The 21,580-nt window shown below is 33.6% G+C and overlaps 8 protein-coding genes across 8 annotated transcripts; 4 read left to right on the top strand and 4 right to left on the bottom strand.

Annotated features, from left to right (window-relative positions):
• Nucleotides 1–84: 84 nt before the first annotated feature.
• On the top strand, nucleotides 85–1,374 carry BX664DRAFT_343933 (Phospholipase/carboxylesterase/thioesterase). The gene is made up of 5 exons (XM_051547384.1): nucleotides 85–418; nucleotides 502–545; nucleotides 651–731; nucleotides 820–995; nucleotides 1,074–1,374. Exons 1-5 carry the CDS (start codon nucleotides 258–260, stop codon nucleotides 1,290–1,292), a joined length of 681 nt encoding a protein of 226 aa, XP_051395785.1. The 5' UTR covers nucleotides 85–257; the 3' UTR covers nucleotides 1,293–1,374.
• An 895-nt stretch (nucleotides 1,375–2,269) lies between these two features.
• BX664DRAFT_287598 (uncharacterized protein) lies at nucleotides 2,270–5,355 on the bottom strand (the record flags this gene model as incomplete). Its single annotated transcript, XM_051541754.1, has 5 exons — nucleotides 5,233–5,355; nucleotides 4,396–5,159; nucleotides 3,372–4,303; nucleotides 2,625–3,314; nucleotides 2,270–2,516 (listed from the first exon to the last, which is right to left on the bottom strand). Coding segments are annotated over exons 1-5 (2,736 nt in total), but the record flags the coding sequence as incomplete, so codon positions are not given.
• Nucleotides 5,356–5,636: 281 nt separating this feature from the next.
• BX664DRAFT_343922 (casein kinase I like hhp1) lies at nucleotides 5,637–7,826 on the top strand. The gene is made up of 8 exons (XM_051547383.1): nucleotides 5,637–6,011; nucleotides 6,140–6,322; nucleotides 6,385–6,461; nucleotides 6,572–6,615; nucleotides 6,686–6,870; nucleotides 6,939–7,261; nucleotides 7,318–7,575; nucleotides 7,685–7,826. Exons 1-8 carry the CDS (start codon nucleotides 5,924–5,926, stop codon nucleotides 7,688–7,690), a joined length of 1,164 nt encoding a protein of 387 aa, XP_051395783.1. The 5' UTR covers nucleotides 5,637–5,923; the 3' UTR covers nucleotides 7,691–7,826.
• Nucleotides 7,827–8,162: 336 nt separating this feature from the next.
• Nucleotides 8,163–10,639, bottom strand: BX664DRAFT_367349 (uncharacterized protein; the record flags this gene model as incomplete). Its single annotated transcript, XM_051548565.1, has 6 exons — nucleotides 8,163–8,698; nucleotides 8,765–9,161; nucleotides 9,216–9,916; nucleotides 9,987–10,202; nucleotides 10,270–10,407; nucleotides 10,483–10,639. 6 exons carry the CDS (start codon nucleotides 10,637–10,639, stop codon nucleotides 8,163–8,165), a joined length of 2,145 nt encoding a protein of 714 aa, XP_051395782.1.
• A 717-nt stretch (nucleotides 10,640–11,356) lies between these two features.
• On the bottom strand, nucleotides 11,357–13,090 carry BX664DRAFT_343918 (uncharacterized protein). The gene has a single exon (XM_051547382.1). It carries the CDS (start codon nucleotides 12,968–12,970, stop codon nucleotides 11,387–11,389), a length of 1,584 nt encoding a protein of 527 aa, XP_051395781.1. The 5' UTR covers nucleotides 12,971–13,090; the 3' UTR covers nucleotides 11,357–11,386.
• Nucleotides 13,091–13,998: 908 nt separating this feature from the next.
• BX664DRAFT_47045 (uncharacterized protein) lies at nucleotides 13,999–15,292 on the bottom strand. The gene is made up of 4 exons (XM_051549597.1): nucleotides 15,174–15,292; nucleotides 14,812–15,087; nucleotides 14,708–14,754; nucleotides 13,999–14,642 (listed from the first exon to the last, which is right to left on the bottom strand). The coding sequence occupies exons 1-4, from the start codon at nucleotides 15,268–15,270 to the stop codon at nucleotides 14,241–14,243; spliced, it is 822 nt and encodes a 273-aa protein (XP_051395780.1). The 5' UTR covers nucleotides 15,271–15,292; the 3' UTR covers nucleotides 13,999–14,240.
• A 901-nt stretch (nucleotides 15,293–16,193) lies between these two features.
• Nucleotides 16,194–18,665, top strand: BX664DRAFT_343915 (major facilitator superfamily domain-containing protein). The gene is made up of 8 exons (XM_051547381.1): nucleotides 16,194–16,513; nucleotides 16,588–16,643; nucleotides 16,703–16,910; nucleotides 16,981–17,021; nucleotides 17,090–17,559; nucleotides 17,644–17,689; nucleotides 17,747–17,837; nucleotides 17,903–18,665. Exons 1-8 carry the CDS (start codon nucleotides 16,336–16,338, stop codon nucleotides 18,505–18,507), a joined length of 1,695 nt encoding a protein of 564 aa, XP_051395779.1. The 5' UTR covers nucleotides 16,194–16,335; the 3' UTR covers nucleotides 18,508–18,665.
• Nucleotides 18,666–19,054: 389 nt separating this feature from the next.
• On the top strand, nucleotides 19,055–21,472 carry BX664DRAFT_304245 (transmembrane amino acid transporter protein-domain-containing protein). Its single transcript, XM_051542511.1, has 5 exons — nucleotides 19,055–19,924; nucleotides 20,045–20,066; nucleotides 20,132–20,318; nucleotides 20,392–20,731; nucleotides 20,801–21,472. Exons 1-5 carry the CDS (start codon nucleotides 19,075–19,077, stop codon nucleotides 21,406–21,408), a joined length of 2,007 nt encoding a protein of 668 aa, XP_051395778.1. The 5' UTR covers nucleotides 19,055–19,074; the 3' UTR covers nucleotides 21,409–21,472.
• The last annotated feature ends 108 nt before the right edge of the window (nucleotides 21,473–21,580 follow it).

The following is a 21,580-nucleotide window of genomic DNA, read 5'->3' as shown; positions in this document are numbered from 1 at the left end:
TATCATCACCTTTTTTAAGTTAAATATGTATCAGTATAGGATAACCTCATTTTTCTTTTGCTATGCAAGTAAATCTTTTTTTTTTCACTTTTTCTTCCAACTTCCGGTTAAAAATTTAAAAATACCACACTATACAAAATCAAAACTTTTATTTTTTTTAGATCATTTGATTTTTGTTTTTTATTTTTTTTTTAATACGCCGAACGATTTTTTTTCTCTCTTTTTTTTCTCAACAGTAACCCCCCTTTATTGATAGGATGACAAGTGCATTGACTTCGGTTGTTGTTGGTGCAAAGGCAAAGCATACTGCAACCGTACTTTTCTTCCATGGTTTAGGTGATTCTGGTCATGGTTGGTCTTTCCTTGCTGATGAACTTTCTGGTCTCTTCCCCTATGTTAAATGGGTCCTCCCTAACGCGTAAGATATACCCCTTTTTCCTTTCTTCTTCTTTTTTATTCATTTTATTATTATTATTATTATTATTAAATCTATTCATCTAGTCCTGCAAAGCCTATTACTTTGAACGCTGGATTCCAAATGCCAGGTATAGTTGACTTTCTTTTTTATTTCATTGTATGATTATATATTCATAAGGACAACGATACTAATCTCTTCTTCTTCTTCTTTTTTTATATATATATATATCTAGCTTGGTTTGATCTTACTGGATTGGACAAGTCAAGTTTGAAGGATGAGGATCAAAAGGGTATGCTGGAATCTTTAGCTTCAGGTAATTGGAAATAGCAAATGTTGGATGGTCATCATATGTTATATACTAATGGTTTTTATTATTATTATTATCATTTATTACTTGTCAGTCAATCAATTGATTCGTCAAGAAGTAGATAATGGTATTCCAGCAGATCGAATTTTAGTTGGAGGATTTTCTCAAGGTGGTGTTATGTCTTTGTTAACGGGTTTGACTTCAGAATACAAGTTATCTGGCATTATTGGTTGTAGTTGTTGGTTAGCAATGGCAGATAAGATGAAAATGGTAAGAATGAATGGTAAATAGGAAGATAATTTATCATTATTATTATTATTATTATTATTATTATTATTATTTGTATAGATGGGATCGGATGCCAACAAAAAAACACCTATTTTGATGTGTCATGGAGATATGGATTCTGTAGTGCAATATCAATTTGGTGAAGAATCAGCAGAACGACTTCAACAATATGGATATGATGTAACTTTTAAAAAGTATCGAGGTCTTGCCCATTCTGCTAATCCTGAAGAAATCCAAGATATTGCCAAGTTTATCAAGGATAGATTACCTTCACAATAGGTTTATTATTGACTATAGATTAGAATCAATCTTTATCTGTATATATATCCTGAATAAAAAATATATTATTGATGAAATGTTATATTTTTGATAGCATTTTTTTTTTTTTTTGTTCATCTCGATCAGTTTATATAATATAGAAAGAAGATACAATATATATATATATATATATATATATATATATAATATAATTGGTATTAATTCATGATTTAATACCAAAGTAATCTGAACAATAGAAATAATAATTGGATTAAACAGGAAATACCTAAATATTTTTATATAATCAAAAAGAATTCTATTGTGCTACGAAGTGTATCTATAATTTTGACATCTCCTTTCAACAATATATGTTCATTTTTGTTACCAATATTTATCTCACTTTAAAAAAATGTATATTATCTATTGTTAGTACTTATTAATAATAATATTTTATGTATAAAAAAAGATATTATTTATTGTTTAATAACAATATAGAATAAGAAGTAAAGATCTCTTAATGTATATATATAAAGGTGGTGACTATGTTTTTTTTTGTTATTATTTTCTCAGACAAAAGTTGTGTATTCAGTGAAAGCTTTGAAGTACTGTTGAGAAAAAAAGGTTGGGTCAGCATACATGAAAATGAGCCTACAAAATAGAAATGGGACGTTAGTATGAAATCACACAAGTGAAAATGGATTCATCTTGCCAAATTGGGTCAATCATGCACTTACCAGATATTTCCAAATAAGAGAGCCTTCAAATCCTACTTTTTTTTTTTTTTTTTTTTTTTTTTTTTACTTACAACGTGAGCGTTTAACCGTCGCGGATGTTTGTTATCCGGATTATTGATCCAACCGAGAGAACACCGAAGGTCGAGATCCACCTTTGATAAAGTTCATCGCCAGAGAATAGATGTTGCGAGCTGCGTTATGATCCCGTTGCCATACACGTCCACAACTTGTGCATGATTGGACGGCATGCAATTTAGATTCACCAACTTTTATGTTTTCCAAGGACTTAGTACCACAATTGCTGCAAACTTGACTAGTGAGATATTCATCGATGTTAGCCACTATCAATCTTCCTTGTTGTTCTGCCTTGCGAAGAAGCTTCCGAAAAATATTTGCTAGACCATGTATTTTCCCTCTGAACATGCGTCTTCCAAATGATCCATCCCCTACACATACGACAGTGGTTATATTGCTTGGTGTTTGGCTGAAAGGAAGCTTTTTCCACTTGTTCCTAAAAAAAAAAAAAAAAAAAAAAAAAAAAAAAAAAAAAAAAGGTGTTTGTCTATCTGTCCTCGATCCTACCAAAAAAAAAAAAAAAAAAAAAAAAAAGATTACTTACAATTTTGGTTCCTTTGCTGTAGATGGAGCCTGCAGCTGATCATCAGATGAGGATGGTGGTAGTTGATCGTCAAAAGAGGATGGCGGTGGTGGACGTCTTCTTTTTCTTCGTGTCGTTCCATCTGTTCTAGTTCGAGCCATGACAACTGCTTCACTTGGATGATGATCAGGATCCGGATTGTATTTCTTGCCGCCATTAACGAAGATATTTATCCTTTCGTCTTGTACCTTTTGTTTCCCGATGTAATTGAGGAATCGCAGCCGTTGTATTTCAGTGCCATAGAATTGGACCAATTGGGGTAAAACATCAAGTAATCGTTCAATATACAATTGTATACCATCCATACTGCTTGTTTTGGGCGACGGTAATGAAGATTCAAGTCGATCGATATTTTGAGATTGTTTCGTTTCACAAATAGTGTTGTTCGTTTTCTTATATCCAGCTTTCATGTAATACTCTGCTGAGGAAAACTTTCGTACCTGGTGTCGTTCGGAAGGATCGCTATTGTCGACAGCCACGAAGACTTCAGTAACCCCAGGGTCTACCCCCCATACCTTGCATTCTTGCATATCTTCACTGGTAATATCGTCAATCGAAAGAGAAGGCAATCGGTCTTGATTCACTATTTTTTTGAAGGGAAAGGAGGTTGCATAGCCATCTGTCGTAAAACTGTTTTCGAAAATTCCATGTCTAGTTCAATGAAACAAAACCAGATTAGTACTAGATCATTCTTCTCCTTTTTCTTACCTTTTAAGCTTCCGCAAGTCAAACATATTAAAATTCGGGTGAGGCTGGTTTGGTGGGATCGGTGTAGAAGATGGACTAGCCAAACGTCCTAGACCAAAATGTTTTAGTATTGTTCCAAGAGATTGATGATCGATGTGTATATATTTGCGTGTGAGTCTTGGAATGGGTATGATAGTGAATAGTCTTGCTTGCTGCTTTGTCAGATATACTGGTGGTGCAAATCTTCCTTCGCGAATCTCTGTTTGTGCTGTAGTAATGGCGTTTTGTATATGCATAATAGATTCATCGCTGAAGCCAGCAGGTAATTTCTGTGGAATAAATCGTACACCTTCATTGATAATATTTGTAATAGCGCGAGTCAACGATGAGCGGCGGCGATGGTTTAATCGTGTCCATTCAGGCAATCCAGATAAAAGATGATATGTCCACGTGCGTTTTGCTTCATTCTGAGGTATGGCCGGTAGTTCAGAGTCTATTTGATTCCATTGTTCCATCTTGCGTAAGATATCAAACATGACAGGTAAGAAAAATTCTGGGTAGGAGGAGATTGTTGCAGTCGTAATAGATTTCGCTGAATGTACAGGATCTGGTGCTTCAAGGTCCAGTTGTGTCATACCTATACTTCCTACACTTGAGGCTGGAGACGGGATGTCCATTGACTCCGGGAGTGGGTCTGTCGATGAGCTAGCTATAGACGAGCCACGAGATGCTTGTACACTTCGACGTCGAGCTTCTTCCGTAGTAATCAATTCATGTATATTGTTCCATTCGGTACTTGCTTCATCCATGATGGTCAACAGTGATTCATTGAGCTTGTCGTCAATAGCTGAATCGTATTCAATTTCTGGCCAAACTGGAGGGAACTTGTCATCATTGACGGTGGATTGGTAAACAAAGTGAGCAAACCGCATAGCATGATTTTGTGCCAGTTCCTACACACGAGGAAAAAAAAAAAAAAAAAAGAGAGATGAGAAGGAGAAGATTTGTACTGATTTGCCTTTACTGTTCTTGTAGATATACTTACAGGAATCATGCGTCGAAGGCGGCCTTGTAAATATGCTATATAGAATCCATCAAAATTTTCGACAACATGAGAAAGGAGATGAGTTGAATAGGTTTGCGCTGTTGAGGATAGAATACCACTGAAAGCAATTGGAGATCGACCAATAGGGGAAGACACCTTTTCACATCGTGCCAGAGGAAATTGCTGGATAAATCGACGAAACACAAAATTGATATTATCACGTGTTGCAGCATCGAAAGTCGACTGATTGGTGAATTTGCCACCTAGTAGTAACTGGAAGATACCATAGAAGAAAGCTTGTTGAAAGAAACATGAGAGCAAAGGTAACCCGGCATCAAGACGATATGTGAAGAAATATAATAAAAAGAGATGACCCTTGATCACAAGTTGGCGATTGAAGTCCACAACAGTTTCCACACCTTGAACAAACTGAGTCTTTTCGTCATCGGTCATATCTAGGAGTAAACCATACAGGCCATGTTTGATCGTGTGAGTTCGGAGAGGAGCACCAGAAAGTTCTTCGTTCTTGACCTTTTGTCGTTTTTTCTGATCAGGACATAAATTACTTGAGGAGCGTGAATGAGTTTTTGCCAATTCATGACGCCCAGCAGCGATACATGTGGGACACGGTTTGCGATTTGGGTTTTCTAGTTGAAGAGCTTCTTTTCGACCTTGGTTGGCAGTTTGCTTTTCTTTCTTTTCGTCCTTAGACTGGCGTCGTTTGGTAGTCTGTTTAGAAATAGCTTTTTTCTGTCGCTTGTTCGCTACCAAATAATGGGAAAAAAAGGGCAAATGATATTAGTTGATTCAGAAAGAGAATTATAAAAAGTAACATACCTGGTTGTTCATCGTCTGTATCAGCATCTTGCTCTTGTTGCAGTAATTTTTGTTGTTTTTGTAGTTTTTTATTTCTGATGAAATTTTGTACGGTACGTGCCATGATAGATATAAAGATAAGAGAAAAAAAAAAAAAGACTGATGTTAAGAAGAAGAAGAAGAAAAAAAAAAGACTGAAATACATCATGATCTTGGACTCACTTTTTCGCGGAGTTGACCCACATTGAAAAACTTGACCCAATTAAAATTCATTTGACCCATTTTCCATTTTGGTGACCTATGTTTAACTAACCTAAGCCGACATTTTCTCGACTGTAAAAAATTGCATTGCCCCGCTCTGCAGTTGAATTCCGTATCTCCTCGTGTGTGAGTGTTTTTTTTTTTTTCTTTTCTTTTCTTTTTTTTTTTTTTTCTTTCTTTTTACCTTTTCTCTTTTTTTATTCCTTTCATTATATCATCCTTTTGTCCTCCTTCCTCTATTTCTCCTCCTCCTGCTCCCCCTTTTTTTTTCTTTTTGTTATTTTCTTTGATTTATTCTTTCCTTACTTCATTGTTTCTTTCCATCTATTTTTTTTTCTCTTTATCTTTTTGTTTTTATATTACCTTTTTTTTACATTAACAACTCATTTTTTAAAGGGAAAAAAAGAAATCAACGACTTTATTCGATTACCATCCTTTTATTCAATATATCATGTCTCAATCTATGGATTTAAGAGTTGGAAACAAATATCGTATTGGTCGAAAGATCGGATCTGGTTCTTTTGGTGATATTTATCTCGGTAAAAAAAAAAAATTCATAATAGTTTTATATAATTATATAGAAAATAATAATAATAATAATAATTCATCTTTTTTTTTCTTCTTCTTCTTCTTTTTTTTTTTTTTCTCTTTCTTTCTTTTCTTATAGGTACCAATATTGTTACAAATGAAGAAGTAGCTATTAAATTGGAATCAGTCAAAGCAAAACATCCTCAATTAGAATATGAAGCCAAAGTATACAAATCATTATCAGGTGGTGTTGGTATTCCTTTTGTTCGATGGTATGGAACAGAATGTGATTATAATGCTATGGTCATTGATCTTTTAGGACGTAAGTCAAAAAAAAAAAAAAATCAATTATATCAAACAATTTACTTATATATATTATTATAGCTTCATTGGAGGATTTATTTAATTTTGTCAAACGCAAGTTCAGTTTGAAAACTGTACTTTTATTGGCGGATCAAATGGTAAATTTTTTACTGACTGACGATCGGCAGGACATTATCGTGATGGATGTATTTTCAAATGACCGGCATTGATTGAATTGATACCTTTTTTTTTTTTTTTTAAATTCTAGCTATCTCGCATCGAATATATCCATTCAAGAAACTTTATTCATCGGTAAAATAATATCATCAAATGTATTATAATAGATAACTAATCTCTTTTTTTTTTTTAATAATAATAATAGTGATATCAAACCTGATAATTTTTTGATGGGGATCAGCAAACGTGGAAATCAAGTAAATGTCATCGATTTTGGTTTAGCAAAGAAGTTCCGTGATACTCGAACACATTTGCATATCCCATACAAGGAAAACAAAAATCTGACAGGAACAGCTCGATATGCAAGTATCAATACTCACTTGGGCGTAGGTAAGTTTTTTTTTTTTTATTTTCAAAATAATCAAATCTTATTAAATTGAATGATTTTAATTATTTAGAACAATCAAGACGCGACGATTTGGAATCATTAGGATACGTATTGATGTATTTCTGTCGAGGTTCTCTTCCTTGGCAAGGATTGAAGGCTGCTACCAAAAAACAAAAATATGATCGTATTATGGAAAAGAAGATGACAACTCCAACTGAATTGTTATGTCGTGGTTTTCCAAGTGAATTCGCTATTTATCTCAATTATACTCGCTCCTTACGATTTGATGATAAACCTGATTATGGCTATCTTCGTAAACTCTTCCGTGATCTATTTCTTCGAGAAGGTTATCAATATGATTATGTATTTGATTGGACAATGTTCAAATTAAATGTAAGGTTATACAAATGGACCCTTTTTTTTTTTTTATTTATTTTATTTTATTATAGGAATCGGATGAAGCTCGCAAACAATCGGAATCAAAGATGAAACAAGCTAAGGATAATAATAATAAGGATCAAGAACTTGTTGATACTGCTGGTGCAACCGGAGGTGTTTCAAGTAGTCGTATGTTGGCATCTTCATCACGTGTAGTGACTCCTACTTTACCAAATGAACCTTCTTCATCCTTTCGTCGTGCTGTAGCTACCAACAATGTCAAAAAGACCCCTGCTATTGGTGCCTCTGGAAATGTCTCATCGGCAAATGTAAAAAAAAAAAAAAAAAAAAAAAAAAAAAAAAAAAAAAAAAAAAAAAAAAAAAAAGAGGATGATTGTGAAAATAGATGATTAACTTGCCTTCTTTTATTATTATTAGCCATGATTTTTCAAAACTTCAAGATATCAAAGACTTATGAAATGCAATCACCCCTCTTCTACATCTAGTTAGTCATACTTTTTTTTTCTTCCTTTATCATTATCTATTTTTACTGTTACAGTATTTTTGGCAATTGTTTCTTTTTTTTTTTTTTTTTTTTTTGTGATCCTTCTTCCATTTACATGAAAACAGTTAGTTTCATTCAGCTTTATTTTATTTTTATTTTTTTTTATACATATTTTTCTTTACCACTTTATTTTATTTTTTTTTCTTCTATTTTTATACTCTTGTTTTAATAAACATACAATTGGATTTATCATCATATCATTGTTTATACAAAGTAATCATGTAGAAATCTACTTACAACATGGATTGAAAATAAAACTAAACGGTCATCCAACTTTTTTTTTTTTTAATTACACGTTTTAATAACTAATATAACAAGATATATATATAAATAAAACTAAAAGAAAAATCACTATACTAAAGTCCCTCTATAAAAACTAGCATACATATTAACTCGATCGATAGATTCGCCAGGTTTTCGTACACCAAGAGCTTCTACATGGAAACCATTCTGTTCAAAGAGTCGATTGTACCATGGTTTTGTGCCCGCACTACGCCAGTAGACTTGACCTCCAGGTTGTAACGCGCGAGCCATGTGTTTAATTTCTTGGACCAATTCGTCATGAGACATAGGATCAAACCAATCCATATGATCCATCACTACCAGTCGTGTCAAATAAGCATCAGGGAATGTCTGTAATACGTTCAAGATCGAATCAGTATGAAGTCGGAAACAGTCCAATGCACCAGGTTGTTTCAATTTATCAAAACCTTGACGTGTCAGGTAGGAAGGACAACTATCAGGATGGTACCTTTGCATCATACACAAATAGTAGAAGTATTGATCCGTACGAAGAAGACTACGTGAGGAAATAGGGTCCAATGTGTTTTCAATATATTCTTGTGTTGTGCATTCTTCCAAAAACATGTTCATTTGATTCATAGGAACTACAATAAACGAGTCAATACCCTTTTATAATATCTTTTTTTTTTCTTTTTTTTTTTTTTTTTTACCTCCAAGAGCATTCCACATGAACATAGGATTATTTAATATTTTTCGAATCATAGGAGAAAACATGGCAGGACGAATATGTTGTAACCAGATAGCTTGTTGTTCTTCAATGGTAGCAGCATGACATAAATCATGAACTGGTTTGGATAATCCATTCATACGAACCCACCATTCAAAAATGGATAATGCCAATCCAGAATAACCTGTCTTGTAAAACTTGTGAGAAAACCGGTCACTATGTTGAGACCAATATTGGAATGCATAGCCACTAAGATGAGGTGAAATAAGATCATGGAGGAGAGTTTGGAAAAGAGGATGACGACCTTCACCGAACATACGCCAAAAGTCTTCATAAGGTAATGATGAAATACTGGCCAATTTGAGTTCTAACAAATGATTCTATAAAAAAAAAAAATAAATAATTGATTTGCCTTGCCTATTTAAATATTTTACCTGACATGGATTCATATCAACACAATGAATACGTTTAGGTTGTTGTAAAGCATATTCCAAAGCATTATCACCAGCAGAAGAAATGACAAAAAGTACATCATCTTTAGATAAATGAAGGAATTCCAAATCAACACGAGGATCTTCCCAAGTAAAAGCATAAATATAAGATCGGAATTGGGTATGACAAGCCAGTTCGGGGTCATAATCTAAACGCCATTGTTTTTGTTGATACGCCATAGGAGACAAAGAAGGTGATATTGGTACTAAAGGTGACGATGATGATGATAATATGGGTGATGTACTTCCACTTTTGCTACTAGTTGAACTACAAGTATCATCTTCATATAATGTTGTTGTTGTTGCTGATTTTGGACAGCCCAACCAAATATAGTAAGGGATTTGAATCAAATAAGGTACAATGAAATGGTTGCGTCGATTCAAACTTTTGATGGTACCAAATTTGTATTCCAAATAATCACGACGTCCAGGTCCTAATTGAATATGATCCAGATCAAACCACATTTGCCAAAAGTAACGAGTAAACCAATTGCATTGTCGATTGTAATGAGCCACTCCATGATGATTGTTTTTAGGGACAGTTCGACCTGATACATAAAAATCACAAACACCTACAATCCCTTCAGGTGATAATAAAGATTGTACCCTGTCCACTACAGGGTAATACATATCCATCATAGATACTAAGAAATACATCATAAACAAAACAAAAAAAAAAGTCAGTATTTAAAAAAAAAAAAAGATGAAACTTACACGAATAAGACATGGTTACCAATTGAACACGACCTTCCAAAGGAAAATGAGTTTGAAAAGTACTTGCATCTTGACATAAAACAGTGACATTTTTCCATCCACGTAAATCAAAACGTCTTTGAGCCACTTGACAAAGAGAAGGAGTCAAATCCACCAAAAAGATATGTTCAAATTGATCCACAGGAAATGATTGATGCATTTGTTCAATATTCCAACCTTTTTATAAAAATAATGATGATGAATATATAAATATTAAAAAAAAAAAATAGATTTTTTTTTTTACCTGTACCACCACCAAGATCAATCCAAATAGGTTTTCCTTGTGTTGTTCCATTAGCAATTTGATCCTTCAACTGAGCAGCACATAATTTCAACATAGTCTTTCGGCCTCTAAGTAATGGTCCACGTGAATGATCATATACTAAATATAATAAAAAAAAAAAGAAAAGACGCGTTCATCACCAAAAAAAAAAAAAAGAAGATTTATAAAACTTACTAGTAGCTTGATCATGATAAAAGGATTCCAATCTACTTTGTTGATTTTGATGTTTCCCAAGAGGTTTAAAGAAACAAGAATACATAAACATCAAAGGAGTTCTGATATTTTGCCATGCCACGATCATAGATATCAAGGTACCCACCACACTAAGCATCAAAGCATGTGCCCAACTATATTGTTCAAAGAAGGGTCGTAGAATATGCCCTTTTAATGTCAAATGTGTCAATCCAAGACAAACAGGGATCCATACAAATCGAATAGATGATTTTTGTTGAGTCATTATTATAAAAAGTTTGAATAAATAAAGAAAGAAAAAGAAAAAAAGAAAAAAAAGAAAGAGAATGGAGATTAAGGCGTAAAATAAGGGATTATTTTTTTTTGTATGACACAAAAAAAAACCCACTTACATCAAGAAAAACAAATAACAAACGAATGATGATTCTGCATGTCAAGATGATTGCACTGGACTTGATCGTATAAAAAAAAAAAGAAAGTTAGTTTCATTGTCAAGTGAGCATATCTTTTTTTTTTTTTTTTTTTTTTACCAATAAGATGGGATCTTCATATCAACGTTTTGATGTATAACTGGATCATGCTTAATTTTGATAGGTTATAAAAGAAAGAAAGAAAGAAAGAAAGGCCGATCATGCGCTGGTCTTCAAATAAAATGATTGGACCAAAATCTTAAAGCGATCTTTCAAACAATTTTTGTTGTGTGTGTGTGCGCATGCGTGCGTGTGGGGCAGAGAGAGAGAGAGATGGGGCGAATCACAAAAAAGAAAAAAAAAAAATTGAGGGCAAAAAAAAAAAAAAAAAAGATTTTCTTTTTTAATTTTTTTATTATATCATTTTCGTGTATGTTACAAGAAAAAAAAAAACTTTTTTTTTTATCTAACTAATATCATATGCTTTTTTTATTATTATTATTATTATTTATCAAGTCATTATCCGCCATGTCTTCCGATAAACCATTTTCACGTCGCCATATCAAAAAGTCATCATAAGTTTGAATTCTCCCATCACTTTCCACCAATAGTTTCTTGAACAATTGCAAGGCAGAATGAAACCGACGTTTATGATTAGAAAACCAATAAGTGATATTCCTTGGCTTTAACCCAGTATGTTCTACTACTTGACGGCGTTGTTCCTTGGTCAATTTATCTTGGCGACTATAGATACTGAAGAAAAGGGTTTTCAAGTAATGGGTGGTTTCTTCATCATACGATGTGGCTGTTCTTCCTCCTCCTGATATTGTTTGTTTGGCAATGGTTCTTTTAGTCTGTCTTGATGTTTTTCTATTTGGTCTTCTTTGTTTTTTCTTTTTTGGGTCAACAAAAGCAAATTTGGATTCTTTTTGGGCACGGCATTTATCCATATTCTCTTTTTCTTCTTCTTCTTCATCATCATCATCTTGACTATATTGATATTCACTATCATCATCATCATCATCTTCATCATCATGATATTTTTTGTTGGTGATGTTGCTACTACTGGTACTGATGTTGCTACTGATTTGGTAATCTTCCAATTTGGGATATACAGGTACTTCCAATTCCATAGGAGTGATTGGTTCTTCTTCATATTTAATGGATGGTGATGAATTGCTTTGTATACAATGGTTATTACGATGGTATGAAGGACTAACAGGACAAGACCAAAAGGTAGTAGGTGAAGTCATGGTGGTGCCAATAGGTGTGACTGGTGTGGACCAAGGTAAAAGACCATAATGATCATGATATTGTGGTTGTTGTTGTTGCTGATGAGGGGATGGTAAGACCAATGATAATGGATGGACATGTGGAGAGGATGCACAAGAATCATTCAAGTATGGAATCATTTCCAAACAAGACAAGGATCGAAACGAAGATGTGGTAGTCAATGGCATGACATTTGAAGAGGTAACATATTGTTCCAATGAAGGAGCGGATATTGGACATTGTTGATTTAATTTGAATTCAAGGATTTGATTATAGAATGGCAAAGCGACTTCTTGTGGAGACTGACCAATGATACGACCTTGTTCAAATAGATGAAGCAGTTTGTGTAGGACTTTGATATGATGGATCAGACGTTGATAGGCTGCCTTGATATGACGAGTGGATGCTTCTGGATCTTCTTCTTCTTGTGGATAATCAGTAGGGTACCTTGTCACAATGGATACTAGTTGAGTTGACATGGATTCAAGCCAGCATATCACTTTGGGTCGACAAACGAAATCTTTACTCACAACAAGATTATATTGGTATTCCATCCAACAATACGCGAAATGATCAAAATCTGGGTGCTTGACAAACGATGGAAGATCTTGGAAATGGAAATACAGGTCAATAAGTGGTACTATAGGCGAAATGGAGAGCTTGGATACCATGGATTCTTCCCATTCAATAGGATCAAGATTATATTGTTGATTCGACTTGTATGGATCATGATGAAGCATGTTTTGAACATTGGAAGAGGTAAGATGATTGATGATGGGTGACAACATACTTTGACAAGATGAAGAAGGTGTTGCTAGCGTTGTTAGCTGTTGTATGAAAATATCAGGTGGATGGAAAGACAAGAAGAAGAAGAAGGAAAAAAAAAAAACTACTAGGGAAAAAAAAAAGGAATGACTTTATAGTTTAGTTGTTATGTTCTAGATTAGAATACAACATAGATGATCCCCCCTTCCGACAACAACAAGTATCAAATAAAGTATTTTTTTTTTTTTGTAAATATTATCTATCATCTTTCATGCTTATGCTACATTATATATATATATATATATATATATATGTATGTGTGTGTGTGTGTGTGGGCCTCCAATCCTTTTTTATGATAAAAAAAAACCTGTATCATACCTGATATTTTTACGAATAAATGGATATTGATTGCGTTTTGATACGATGTCCAGCGATTAAAAATCACGAATCAAGGAGAAAATCAAAGATGGACATTTTATTACTGCTGTATTTATACTGCAGACTTAAATGAATGACGATTGCTTTTTTTGTAGAACAAAAGACAGGGGTTTTTTTTTTTTAAAAAAAAAAAGAAGATTGACCTTTTGGACGATGTAGGAAGGAATGACTATTCGGAAATGAACAAAACAAAGAACAAAGTTTTTTTTTTTTTTTGACATGATTGAAGGATCATCATCCGATACCATAAAAGGAAGGCGTATGGGTTCATCAAAAAAAAGGGTTTATTTGAATGGTATGAAAATAGTTCCTAACATAATAGGTAAATCAATAATAATAACAACGCGAAACAAACAACAAATAAATAAATAAATAAAAACAGTATAGATGAAAGATGCTGATAAGAGAAGATACAATCAACAAATAGAATGAGTAAGTATGCGCATGAACGGATAGTGAGAATCAAAGGGGTTGTCAATCAAATAAAAAAAAATTATGGCGTATCTTCATTTTTCAATAATTGATGTTCACCACGATTGTTTCTTCTTTTCTTGATCCAAAACAAACCACCAGTCACAGCCAAAGTCATCATCAGCAATAGAGGAATCCATAATCGAATAGAATGTTTCTTTTCTTCGTTGTCGATGGATGATTGAACGGGATCGTTATGAGGCGTATCCATTTCATTGATCAATTGCTTCATCATACCAGTGTTGGGTGGTGCGCGATAAATAGGAGATCGGATATTGGATTCTGAAGCAAAAAGAAGTTTTTCTACCTTGATTTTGTTGACTGAAGTTGGAGGATAATATGATCCAGCATTCAAAATACTATTCCCAATAACATGATGGACACCTATAATAAAAAAAAAATTGAGTGAATGAATGATTCATTTTGTTGAAACTTACGTCCAGTTAAATGTGTACGATCCCACCAAAGATAATCATCCATTTCCAATCCTTTGCAATCTCCTTGACAATCATCCCAATAGGCGCGATCTTTGTTACTAATACCAAATGAAGTAGGGTCATTTACCATATCGGATAATAATGAATGTATGTCCACCAAATCCAATTCCAAGGTACGATATTTCTTGTTTAGTTCTTCCACTTGTTTTTTCAATCCTTTATTCACCATTCGAACGGCTGCTCCCCGACTGGTTGCCATGGTAGATTCCACAAAATAAGGCATGAATTCCATTGGTGGTAAATTGATTAACATGATTTGATTGGCTTTGAATATTCTATGTATAATTTTCTATAAAATAAAAAAAAAAAAAATAAGAGATACACATACTTTTTTTTTATTTATTTATTACTTACAATTTGTTCAATCACACAATTAGAGATAATATTAAAGTCAGGAACTACTATTCAAACAAGAGAGTTAATATATAAATGAGTAAAAAAAAAAAAAGTAGAGTTACCTGGTTGTTCTTTGAAGGCATGATGAATATCATTGACTCCCACCCAAAAAGCAAAAACAGTTTCACTAGGATCCAAGTTCATATGTTGTTGGTAATAGAATTCAACTTGATCTTGAATACTTGGTGTATTGTAATAAGTACTAGTATTGTTTGGAAAAAGGGCATTATCACAAACAGCACCACTATAAGCAAAACTATGTAATGAAGCATTCCATCCAGCTGTTACATGTTCACTCCATACTGGTCCATTCGTCCAACGTTGAAAGTTACCAACATCTTTTTTAAAAAAAAAAAAAAAAAAGAAAAGAAAAAAGGGTTGGATATGCGGAAATTCAATTTTATTGTAATTTTTGGAGTTTTACCTGAATAAGAATCACCAAACACAACCAAGTTTTTCACCTTATTAGCAGCAATTATACCAATGGGTAATAACAAAAAACAAACGAGTGAAAAGATCATCACAATTGAAAAAAAAGAAAAGGAGCAAAGGAATAGAAATAATAATAATAATAATAAAAAAAGGAGACTTTTACGCTTACATTTTGCATATGTTTGATTGGCTTATAGGTTACACGTACGAACTATTGGAAATCTCAACATGCTATCCATTCATTTATATATATTATATATTTCCTAAATTTCTATTTTATCTATTGATTAAGTATTGTTGATCTCCACATTTTATAATCACTCAAAATGTTAATCATTTATTTAAACTTTATACACTTTGTTTTAAGAATCAGTCAGTCACTATAAACCTTGCTTCTTCTTTTTTTTTTAATTAGTAGAACAATCTCAAGTTTCTTCATTACCAACAGAATAATAATAAAAAAAAATAAATAAATGAGATTTACTTACTTTGATGATACTTTGTTACTGATGTACCTGAAAATGGAAAATATGAACTTTGACCTATCTCCATTCTGATTGGTCAGATCAAGATAGCTTTTCTATTGTCTTTTTTTTTTTTTTTTTTTTTTATCTGTCTTAACCGATTACTGTCGAGAACATTAGGCTGGACTTGTCCAGTCATTTCGAAAGGTGATCAAGCAAGCACGAAGATAGAACTCTTCTTCTGGTTTGTGGATGTGGATGAATGGTGGTCGTCTCAAGTTTGTTCAGAATGTGGATCTCGTGGCTTACAAAACTTTATAAAGGACATTTCGGAACCATTTGGTAAGTCAGAAAAAGAAAAGGTATTCTGACCCACTTTGGTGAAGCTGAATCGTTTTGACAATGATGACCCAATTTGGCAAGACTGACCCATTTTTATGTGGTTGACTCAACTTCCTACTAACCGAACCAACTGTTTTATTTTTGTAGATTCATTTTCATTTGTTACTGACCTAGCCTTTTTTTTTTTTTTTTCCTCAACAGTAGCCTCCACTCCGATTTTCCGTTCCTTGTCTAAATGATTTAGTTTTCTTTTCTTTTTTTCTTTCTTTCTTTCCATTTCTTCCCGTTTTGTTTCTTCTTTTTTATCTTTCTCTCTTTTTACTCCTTCTCTATTAGTTCCACTCTTCAATGAGGAACAATGGCGATACACAGGCACAAAAGGAACCCAGTCTCCCGGATCTTGAAGAAACCTCTCTTCCAGTCGATACTAATGAAAAATCCATCACTACCACAGATCTGACTCGTATGGCAAATGCTCCTTTGAAAGTGAAACTTATGGTCCTTTTTTGTATGCTTTTACTACCTAGTAAGTTTCAAATTAAAACAAAAGTACAGTAATCTAATCTATAAACTATTTTCTTTTCTTTTTTTTTTTTTTAGTTGGATGTCATTTTATGGAAGCTACCATGGGAACTCTCAAGACTTCATTGAAAAAAGTAAGTCAATATACAATTGACTTGTAATGAATAAACTCATTTACATATTTTCTTTATAGTCCATGCACATCAACAACACACAGTTTGGGATCCTTTTATCCGCCGTAACACTCGTTAATACAGTACTTCCTCTTTTGGCAGGTGCCTTTGTTGATGATACTACAGGTTTTGGGTCCGTCCGTGCTACCACTTTTGTGAGTTTTGTGATCTTTTCTGGTTCTCTTATTGTCTCATTGGCCGCCGCTTATAACAATTATCCAGCAATGAGTAAGTCAACAAAAGTGAGATACATAGTCTTAGTAAAATCTTTATCTTCCCTTTTTTTTTTTTTTGGTAGTTACTGGTCAAATGATTTATGGGTTAGGAGGAGGAATGATTGTAAGTAAGAATGAAAATTAGTTTTTTCAAAATATATTTTATACTAAACAATTTTTTTTTATATATAGGTGACAATGCAAGAAGCAATTCTATCGAAATGGTTTCGAAATCAACAACTGGCTATTGTTATTGGTGTTATTTTATCTTTGGCTCGATTGGTGAAATGGTTGGCTAAAATGATCTGTTATCCTATTGTTAATGCAACCGATGACGCCAATGCTCCTATCTATATTGCTACCATGATTTGTGCTGTTGGATTTGCTATGAATGGTGTTTACTGGTATATTATGTGTCATTATGGTTGGGCAACTTCTTCCGGTAAAGAATTGTCTTCTCCTAATCAAAACATACGACCAAACAATGATGATGATAATCAACATCCTTTTGATCATCTAAAGCATACTTCTTCTTTATCTCCTATGACAACTATTCGTTGGATCTATCGATGGCTCTTCTTTTTACCCTCTATCTTTTGGATGATACCATGGATTCAATTTATCATGTCAAGTGTTCTCAGTAGTTTTGATGATATTGCTACGTAAGTTTTTTTTTTTCCTCGTCTTATATATATATATATATATATATATATGTTTATATATGTTTATCTTTTGTATATGATTAGTGAATATGTTCAATTCCGGTTCCAAACAACTACAGTGATGGCTGGTGTAAGTACTACTTGTCTTAAAATATTCGATCTCGACTGATAACTTTTTTTTATATAGTATCAAAGTAGTTTGTCTCAAGTTGTACCTATTGTGGTGGGACCTATTATGGGTATTATTATTCATCGCTTTGGACATCGAGTGACAAGTTGTAAGTTGATCATGGGATTCAAAAAAAAAAAAAAAAAATTTACACTGACATTTCCATTCTTTTAGTATTCGTAGGAACTCTATTTTTGGTGGTGTCAATGATCTTGATGGGTTACACAATGATCTCGCCAGCTGTCGGTATGATTCTTTTCTCCTGTGCCCTTGCTTTTGGCCCCGTATCTGTTCTCAGTTCGACTGCTATGTTATTACCCCATGGATTAGTTGGTATCGGTGCAGGTTTACATAAATGTGCTAACAATATAGGGACAACTATTGTAGCTGTCATTGTAGGATACGTTCAAGATTTAACTTATCATGATGGAAACCCTTCCGATGACAATGCAGATCTACAAACTGAATATGATGGTGTCATGATTTTATATCTCTCATTGGCCTGTGGTTCGACTTTGATAGCAGTGATTCTTTGGTGGATGGATCGACGTCAATTGATGGGATGGTTACAAGCAGATAAAAAAGATCGAGATCAACGTTTGGAAGTATTAACATCAATGGAACCAAATAAATCTTGTTCTAATCTTGCTGCCATTGGAAGTCAAGTACGAAAAACCAAATCCTATGTATATGTTGGCATCTACTGTTTTTGGTTATTGGCTGCTTGGGTTATTTTCTTTGTTTTTGCCTTGATGCCAGTTTATATGAATTACGAATAAGTCATCTCCTTTTTTTTTTTATGTGTATAATTAGTTGTTTTTATTTTATTCTTTGATTTTTTTTTTTCAAAATACAATTATCTCCCCCCTCCCACTTTGTATATAGATATATTTATATAATAGCATTTTGAAAATAAAAATAAAATGAAAAAAACGTGTCATCCGTTTCAAACTCTTTTTATTCAAGGATTATTCAAACAGGTAACACAAATGACATGTTTCTTCCTTTTTTTTTTTTTTTTTGTTGTCCAGACCTCTTGGTCACTTCTAATCAATCGATCATCATTATAGAATATGGTTGTATGTATTCTTTCCTCCCCCCCCCCCTCTCTCTACCCCTTCCTTCTTAAAGGGGGTGTCATCAAGACATGATTTTACTGCTTCTTTCTCCCATGCATGTCTATAGTTCGTTTTTCCACGGTTTTCACTCTCCGCCGAAACTCTCTGGTGTTTCTTAAAGTACTTCGGTATCTTTTCTTTTTTTTTTTTTATTCTCTTTTTTTTTTTTCTTTTCTTTCATTTTATTATTATTATTATTATTATTATTCTTTTTTATCAGAGAATACAATGACATCTCCATTACCAACGAATGCGAAAAGGAGGGATCAAGATGGAAATGGTTATGATGATCTACAAGAAGCACCACTTTCCAGTTCTCTTGACAGAATGTCGTCCATGGCCAGACTTCAAGCCAGTGGTGCCGATGTGTATGGTAGTTCACCTCATTCTTATATTGGTCATGATCTCACTCAAGTGTCTTCTCATCAATCTTTGGCTTCTCAATATTCTTCTAATGATAACAAACTTGCCCGTGCTGTCAAACGTCATTTAGCCGATCCCAATGCTATTCATCGTTCCTCTACACCTGTCTCTTCTGCTTCGTCCGTGGTCGATCTTCCATCATCTTATGCCAACAGTGGTGATGAGGAAGTGTCAGTACAAAGTGGCAGCAGCAATGGTAATCATTTTACTGGCAGCATTCATCAACTTCCTGGTGCTTCCATTACTCATGATATCTATAAATGGACTGACAATATCGATGAACAATTGGCTCGCAAGAAACGGTCTCAATCCTTTATTCATCCCCGTAATGAACCCATTGATCCTGCTTTGGCTCGACTCAAGGATCCTGGAGGTTTCCGACGTCATTTTGTTGTGGATAAGGCTGCAAGACAAGGGAAAGCTCCGCCTCATTGGATGACAAACACATTTGTAGAATTCTTGGCTCTCTATGGTCATTTTGGTGGTGAAGATCTTAGCGAAGAAGAAGAAGAAGAAGAAGAAGAAGAAGGTTTTGTTCGTCATGATTTAGGTGAACGTACTCCTTTGATTCGACGTCCTACTGAAGATCAACCTCATGGCAATGTCACTGCTTCTAAAGCCGTCTTTTTACTCATCAAGGCCTTTTTCGGAACTGGTAAGTATAGGAAAGAAAGAGAGATTTAGACTGAAACGAGTGAGGAATTTTTTTTTCTTGAAACTTATTACTGAATGTTCCTCTTTTTTTTTTTTTTTTTTTTTTTTTTTCTTGTCTTAGGTCCTATGTTTCTTCCAAAAGCGTAAGTTACAAGATATCAATATATGAATATCAAAAAAGTAACTAATTTACTCTTATTATTTATAGATTCTCTAATGGTGGATTATTCTTTTCTTGTGCACTATTGACCTTTATCGCCATCATATCTCTTTACAGCTTCCTTTTATTAGTTGAAACAAGAAACAAAGTACCATTGTCTTTTGGTGATATTGGTGGACATTTATTTGGTCCTAGTATGCGATATTTCGTTCTTGTTAGTATAGCTGTGTCACAGGTAAATGAAACAAACATTTTATTTTATTTTTATTTTTTTTGTTGACTATATACTTTTATATATATATATATAGATCGGATTTGTCTGTGCTTACATGGTGTTTGTGGGTCAAAATGTACAAGCTTTAGTGGAGGCCCTGACTGATTGTGAAATGATTGTCCCACTTTCTTATTTGATTTGGGGACAAATTGCCATCTTTGTGCCACTTGCGATGATCCGAAAGATTCAAAAACTCTCTATTTTCGCACTTCTTGCCGATCTGTTTATCTTATTGGGTGTATTGTACTTGTTCTATTATGACTTTTGGAGTTTGACTCTCCGTGGAATCGGTCAAGTGGATTGGATCATTAATCCTGCTTCTTTCCCTATGTTTGTTGGTACTGCTGTTTTTACTTTTGAAGGTGTTGGTCTTAGTAAGTATTTTTTTTTTTTAAAAAAAAAAAAATAAATTATTTACATTATTTTTATTATTATTTGTCTAGTCATTCCAATCACTGAATCAATGAAGGATCCTAAACAATTCCCTAAAGTATTATCTGGTACCATGATTGGTTTGGCTGCTGTGTTTTTGGCTGTGGGTTCTATTTCCTATCTTACTTTTGGAAAGAATGTACAAACGGTGATTTTACTCAACTTGCCTCCAAATCCTATTGTCAATACATTACAAGGTCTTTATGCTTTGGCCATCTGTCTGTCAATCCCATTACAACTCTTCCCTGCCATTCGTATTGTTGAAAATGCATTGTTTACTCGATCTGGCAAGCATAATCCCATTGTGAAATGGCAAAAGAATATGTTACGCTTGATGACGGTGATTCTCAGTGCTGGTATTGCTACGGCTGGTTCTCAAGATTTAGACAAGTTTGTATCTGTGATTGGAAGTGTATGTTGTGTGCCTCTTTGTTTCTTGTTCCCTCCATTATTCCATTACAAGGCCATCGCCCGCTCCGTCAAAGAAAAAGTCATCGATATGTTGATCATCGTCTTTGCTGTGATCTGTATGACTTATACCACTTGGATCACCATCTCTCTCTGGTTCTCCGACAATCAACCTGACTCACCTCCTCCCACTCGATGTATCCCTCATTAGCTTATAGTTTTATCTATATATACATCTTTTTATCTATATACCGTCCTTTTTTTTTTTTTTTTTTGTCATTACTTTTTTGTTTTCCTATAAATTCACTTCAAATAAAATTTCAGTTTCTCTGTTTCTTAAAAAAAAAAAAAAAGAAGATAATAATAATCCAACAATGTCTATT

Source organism: Halteromyces radiatus, assembly GCF_025201355.1.
Source record: "Halteromyces radiatus strain CBS 162.75 chromosome Unknown BX664scaffold_12, whole genome shotgun sequence".
Classification (NCBI taxonomy): domain Eukaryota; kingdom Fungi; phylum Mucoromycota; class Mucoromycetes; order Mucorales; family Cunninghamellaceae; genus Halteromyces; species Halteromyces radiatus.
Note: the sequence above shows the minus strand (reverse complement) of the source record. Positions and strands in the feature narration are given on the sequence as shown.